This window comes from Pyrgilauda ruficollis, unplaced genomic scaffold (assembly GCF_017590135.1).
Source record: "Pyrgilauda ruficollis isolate IOZ18807 unplaced genomic scaffold, ASM1759013v1 scaffold554, whole genome shotgun sequence".
In the NCBI taxonomy this organism is placed as follows: domain Eukaryota; kingdom Metazoa; phylum Chordata; class Aves; order Passeriformes; family Passeridae; genus Pyrgilauda; species Pyrgilauda ruficollis.
In genome coordinates, this window is record NW_024527200.1 from 1,800 (window position 1) to 8,142 (window position 6,343).

Sequence of the window (6,343 nt, forward strand, 5' to 3'; positions counted from 1 at the left end):
TTTTTTGGATTTTGGGCGATTTTTGGGATGAAAATTGCAATATTTGGATTAAATTTGGGTTTTTTTTGGGGAAATTTTGGGATTTTTGGGAATAAATTTTGGATTTTGGGGGGATTTTGGATGAAATTTTGGGGATTTTTTTGGAATTTGGGCGATTTTTTGATTGAAAATTGAAATATTTGGATTAAATTTGGGTTTTTTGGGGGAAATTTTGGGATTTTGGATGAAATTTGGGAATTTTGGGATGAAATTTGGGGATTTTTGGGAATGAATTTCGAATTTTGGGATGAAATCTTCAAGATGTGGGAGATTTTGGGGATGAAAATTGGAATTTTTTTAATTTTTGGATAAAATTTTGGGGAATTTTTGATAAAATTTTGAATTTTTTGGGGATGTTTGGATAAAATTTTGGAATTTTTGGGATGAAATTTGGGATTTTTGGGATGAAATTTGGGTTTTTTTGATAAAATCCAGGATTTTTTTGGAAAAATTCCAGGAATTTTTTGGTCAATTTGGGTTGAAATTCTGGGATTTTGGGAAATTTGGGGGAATTGGATGAAAACTTCAAATTTTTGGGGACGAATTTTGGGGTAAATGTCAAGATTTTTTATTAATTTGGGGGAAATTTTGTATGAAATTTGGGAATTTTGTGGAATTTTGGGATAAATTTTGGGATAAATTTTGGGTCTCTCCCCCCATAGGTCGAAGCCACCGAGGGACAAAATCTGGAGTAAAAAAATCGGAATTTTGGGGCTTTTTTTTTGGGTTTTTTTAGGGAATTTTGGTGCTTTTTTAGGGAATATTTGGGATTTTTTTTTTTGCATTTTTTGGGGCTTTTTTAGAGCTTTTAAAGGGATTTTTGTTCAATTTTTTTCAGCCTTTTTGGGGCTTTTTTGGAGATTTTTTTTCTCTTTTAAACCTTAATAAAGTTTTCCATTTAAATTTATTTAAATCAATCCTTTCTTTCCCTCCAAAATTCCCAATTTCCCCCCCAAAAATCCCCAAATTTCCCCCCAAAAAATCCCTTTTCCACCCCAAAATTCCCTCTTCCACCCCAAAAAAAAATCCCCTTTTTTTCCCTCTGTAATTCCTGGGATTTTCCCCAAAAAATTCCCGCCTTTCCCCCCCAAAATTCCCAATTTTTTTCCCCGGGAATGACGCAAAATCCGTGACTCAAAATTCAGGAATTTCCCCAACCCCGCGCCGAGTGGGCGTGGCCACCCACAAACCCCGCCCCCCTCCGCTCTCCACCAATCAACTCTCACCGTGGGCGTGGCCTCCACCCCCTGTTATAACCCCGAGGCCGCGGGTTCGAATCCCGGCATTTCCTTTTCAACATGTCGATGGTAGCGGCGGTCGCGGCCACCGCGAGGTGTCCGGGACGGATTTGGGGACATCCCGAGGGTGTCCCCAAGGGGGTGGCACCGTCCCCACCTCGTCACTTCACCTTCGAACCCCTCCCGCCGCCCCCCGGCCCCTCCAGGCCTCGGCGGCGGCATCGGCGCGTTCTTTATCCGCCCGCTGTGAGTATGGGAAGGATTTTTTGGGGTTTTTTTTTAGTGGGGTTTTGCCTGAATTTGGAGATTTTGGGGTGGTTTGGGTCATTCTGTATCCCTTATGTCCCCTATAGATATCCGAAGTCGCCTATAGCCTCGCTTAAACCCCCCTGGACTCGCCCAAATTCGCCAAAAACTTGTAAAATTTGTCCAAAACTTCTAAATTTTGCCCCAAACTTCCTCCAAACTCGCCTCAAACTTCTAAAATTTGCCCTAAATTTCCCAAACTCGCCGCGATCTCCCTCAAAAAGGCCCTGAACCCCCTCAGATCTGCCCTAAACCTCCCTCAGTTTCTCAAACTCGCCCTAAACCCCCCCAAACTCGCCCTAAATCCCCCAAAAACTCGTCCTAACCCCCCAAATTCGCCCAATGCCCCAAAATATAAATTATTTATCCCAAGGGGTGTTAATTCCCCCAAACCCTTTGTGAAGCTAAGCAGGGTCCACCAGGGTCACCCCTTGGATGGGTTCCCCAACCCACCTTTCCCCATCTCTAATCCCACCTCCCACACTTTTCCCACTGGGAATTTTCCCCAAAATTCTGGGGATTTTCCCCGAAATTCCGGTAATTTTCCCCGAAATTCCGGGAATTTCCCCCATCCCGGTGATCCCTGACCCCAATTTCGGATTTTTTTCCCCTTTCCAGGTGCGTCGCCCCCTCCCCTCGGAAGAACCCAGCGCCGCCAAGCGACTCCTGCTGCTCCTCTTGGCCGTGGTGGGCACCCAAATCTACAACGCGCCGGGTGACGTCGCCGACGTCACCTTGGGGGGCACAAGGACACCCCTGGGGACACCCCCAATCCCAGAGGGACCCCAAATTCCCGCCGGGAACGCCAACGGGACGACGGTGGCGGCACCCGTGGGTGGCTCCTGCCCCTCGTTGTTGGTGTCACCTCCTTTGTCACCGCCGTTGTCGCCCCCTGCTGGCACCAGGACACGATAAGGACCCCCCCCAAAACTGGGGGGCGTCGCCCAGGACTGCCACGCCCTCCGGGATTAATTAACGAGGTCGTTAATTAAGGTCAAAGAGCTCTGGGTTGGAAGAAAGCGCCGATGTTGGACGATCCCAGTTTGGAACTGGGAGGACTGGAAAGGGGCGGAGTCATGGATTGAGGGGGGGGTTTCCCATTCCCTAACTAATTAGCTGGTTAATTAACAGCTAATTAATGAGCAGCTCATTAATTAGCTACCAATTAAGGTGGGAACAAGCCCCATGCTGGAATTTTGAGGTTGCCCAATCCCAGTTTGGCACTGGGAGCACTGGAAAGGGGCGTGGTCGGGTTGGCCTCGCTAACGAGGTTTTAATTAATGAGGTCACCTCTACCTCAGCTTCAGCGCCTGTGGCTGCTGAGTTTATTAATGAATTATTACTAATTATTTATTTGCTATTTATTTATTATTTATTTGTCACTATTTATTTGCTACTATTTATTAATTATTTATTGATTAATTATCTCTGGATTATTTATTGCGATCCCATTTCAGGGGCATTGTTTAATGATTAAATTAATTAAACTCATCAGTTGAATTAATTAACGGGAGTTGTGTCTTTACTGAAATTTCCTGTGGTCAGAATGGGGGGAAAATTATGGAAAAATCCCAATTTTTGGCCATTTTATCATTAAATTTTAATGGAAAAAAAAGAGAAAATCCCAATTTTTGGCATTTTCAGCCCAAGTCGGATTTTTATTGACCCGACACGGAGAATACAAAGTCACAAAAGTAACAAAAAACCAAAAAAAAAAATCCATTTTTTATTTTAAAAAAGAAGAAAAAAAAGGTAAAAAGAGTTTGTTCCCATTTTTTGGGAAAAGCAAAAAAAAATCGAAAGGAAAATCCAATTTTTCCTCTCAAACCCACATTTGGTGGCGCTCATGACCCAAATTTGGGATTTTTTTCCCAAATTCTGGGGTTTTTCCCCAAATTTTGAGTTTTTCACCCAAACTTCATAAATTTTTTTCCCAAATTTTTAAGGTCTTTCCCCAATTTTTTAAGGTTTTTCTCATCAATTTTTGAGCTTTTTGGATTTTAGATGTTTTTCCCAAATTTTGATATTTTTCCCAACTTTGGGGTTTTTTCCCCAATTTTGTGGGTTTTTTTCCAGTTTCTTTTTGTTTTTTTCCCAATTTTTGGGGGTTTTTTTTTCCAATTTTTTGGTTTTTTCCCAAATTTTGGGGTTTTTTTCCCCAAATTTAGGAACTGGAAGATTGGAAAAAGCCCCCAGTGGCACCGGGAACGCCGGGAACCCACCGGAACCATGGGAATCCCCCATCTCCCCCCTTTAATTACCCAACCAACCCCCCACCCCTAATTAACCACCTCCCTAATTACCCACCGGAAACCCCGGGAACGCCCGGCCCGGCAACGCCAACGCCCAGGGCAGCTCCAACGCCGCCGGCACGGCCGAGGAGCCCGGGAACGCTGGGAAGGCCGAGGACGAGGAGGAGGAAGAGAAGGACGAAGAAGAAGAAGAGAAGGACGAGGAAGAGAAGGAGGAAGAGGAGGCCGGGAAGGAAGAGGAAGAGGCGGCGGCGGCGGCTTTGCCGTGGGTGCGCTGGTGCCGGTTGAGGTGCGAGCTGCGGCTGAAGCACTTCCCGCACTCGGGGCACTTGTAGGGCTTCTCGCCGGTGTGGACGCGCCGGTGGATGGTGAGCTCGGAGCGCTGGATGAAGCTCTTGCCGCACTCGGAGCACTGGAAGGGTTTCTCGCCCAGATGCGTCCTCTGGTGGGTCAAGAGGTTGGAGGAGACGCTGAAGCACTTGCCGCACTCCTGGCACTTGTAGGGTTTCTCGCCGGTGTGCATCCGCCGGTGTTTGGTGAGGTCGGATTTTTGGATGAAGCCTTTGGAGCAATCGGGGCATTTGTAGGGTTTCTCGCCGGTGTGGATGCGCCGGTGTTTCACCAGCGCCGAGCGCTGCCCGAAGCTTTTCCCGCATTCCTGGCACTTGTACGGCTTCTCCGGCGCCGTTTCCGGTTGCCGCCCGCAATCCTGGCACAACCCCCGGCTTTTCCCGCAATCCAGGCATTTCGGCGCCGCCGGTTCGGCGCCGCCGCCGGTGCCGTGAGAGCGTTGATGCTTCAACAACGCCGCGCCTTGACCGAAACACCGCCCGCACTGCCCGCACTGGAAGAGCCTCCCGTGCCGGTGAGCCGCCAAAAACCCGGCCAGGTGCTCCGGACACCGGTACGAGGCGCGTTCGGCCGCGTGGATTTTTCGGTGCCGGTCCAGGTGCGAGCTGACGCTGAAACTCTTGCCGCACTCGCCGCAGGAGTACGGCCGCTCGCCGGTGTGGACGCGCTGGTGCCGCTCCAGGTCGGAGCGTTGGATGAAGCCTTTGCCGCAGTCGCCGCAGGCGAACGGGCGCTCGCCGGTGTGGATGCGCCGGTGCTGCGTCAGGTTGGAGCCGCGGCTGAAGCTCTTGCCGCAGTCGCCGCAGCGGTGCGGCCGCTCGCCCGTGTGCGTCTTGCGGTGTTTCGCCAGCGCCGAGCGTTGCCCGAAGCTCTTCCCGCAATCCAGGCAGCAATACGGCGCCGATTCCGCCGCGGCCGCCGGCATTTTGGTTTTGGCGCGGGGCTGCTCGGGCGGTCCCGGCCCGCCGGCGTGAGTGCGGCGGTGCCGGTCCAGGTGGGAGCTGACGCTGAAGCGTTTGCCGCAGTCGCCGCACGCGATTGGGTCAATATTGACCATTGACATTGGCCATGGACTGGTCAACCCCAAAATTCCCAAGAAACCCCAAATTTTTAATGGAATTCCATGGATTGAATTGACGTTGATCGTTGACCATTAACCTTGGCCATGGATCCGTTGACTCCCAAAATTCCCAAAAAACCCCAAATTTTTCCATGGAATTCCATGGATTAGGTCGACGTTGACCATTGACCTTGGTCATGGATCCGTTGACCCCAAAATTCCCCAAAAAAACCCCAAATTTTTCCATGGAATTCCATGGATTAGGTCGACGTTGACCATTGACCTTGGTCATGGATCCGTTGACCCCAAAATTCCCCAAAATAACCCCAAATTTTTCCATGGAAATCCATGGATTGGGTTGATGTTGACCATTGGACTGGTCGACCCCAAAATTCCCAAAAAAACTCAAATTCTTTGGGAACAATCAGGTTTTTTGGAGAAAAACACGGTTTTTTAGGGAATTTTTTGGGAAAACCAATTTTTTGGGCTTTTTTTTGGAAATACTCTTTTTTTGGGGGGAATTTTTTGGGAAAACCCTTTTTTTTGGCAATTTTTATGGGAAAATCCCATTTTTTTGGGGAGTTTTTTTGGAAAACCCCTTTTTTTGGAAAAAACCCCATATTTGGGTGGGAATTCTTTTCGGAAAACCCTTTTTTAAAAAAATTTTTTGGGAACAACCCATTATTTTGGGGAATTTTTTTGGAAAAACCCATTTTTTGGGGAATTTTTTGAGAAATACCCATTTTTTGGCGGGAATCTTTTAGCAAAAACCAATTTTTTTTTGGGAAAACCCATTTTTTTTGGAAATTCTTTTGGAAATACCCCATTTTTTCTGGGAAATTTCTTGGGAAAACCCCATTTTTTTGGAATTTTTTTTGGGAAAACCCCCCCCAAACTCACCCTCATCTTTGGCCACCCTCCTCCGGTTCCGGCGTTTTCCGGCCTGGCCCTGCTCCCGCACCAATTCCCGAAGCATTTTCTCCACCTGGCTCCTCCCGGCCGTCTGCAGGATCAGCCCCAGCTGCCGGCGCAGATCCGGCTCCGCCCCTCCCCCATCGCCCGAGACCCCCAGGGGAGGGGGCGGCGCCGGGGGGGGG

At 48.5% G+C, this 6,343-nt stretch overlaps 2 protein-coding genes across 2 annotated transcripts in view; one reads left to right on the top strand and one right to left on the bottom strand.

The window, feature by feature from the left end:
- The first annotated feature begins 1,078 nt into the window (after window positions 1-1,078).
- Window positions 1,079-3,096, top strand: IER3 (immediate early response 3). The gene is made up of 2 exons (XM_041481350.1): window positions 1,079-1,523; window positions 2,202-3,096. Exons 1-2 carry the CDS (start codon window positions 1,338-1,340, stop codon window positions 2,496-2,498), a joined length of 483 nt encoding a protein of 160 aa, XP_041337284.1. The 5' UTR covers window positions 1,079-1,337; the 3' UTR covers window positions 2,499-3,096.
- Window positions 3,097-3,806: 710 nt separating this feature from the next.
- Window positions 3,807-6,343, bottom strand: part of LOC121361042 (zinc finger protein 271-like) — a 9,686-nt gene continuing 7,149 nt past the window's right edge. The window contains exon 3 of the mRNA XM_041481345.1: window positions 3,807-5,085. Within this exon, the coding sequence (XP_041337279.1) occupies window positions 3,879-5,085 (1,207 nt within the window). The 3' untranslated portion in view covers window positions 3,807-3,878. The remainder of the gene's footprint in view (window positions 5,086-6,343) is intronic.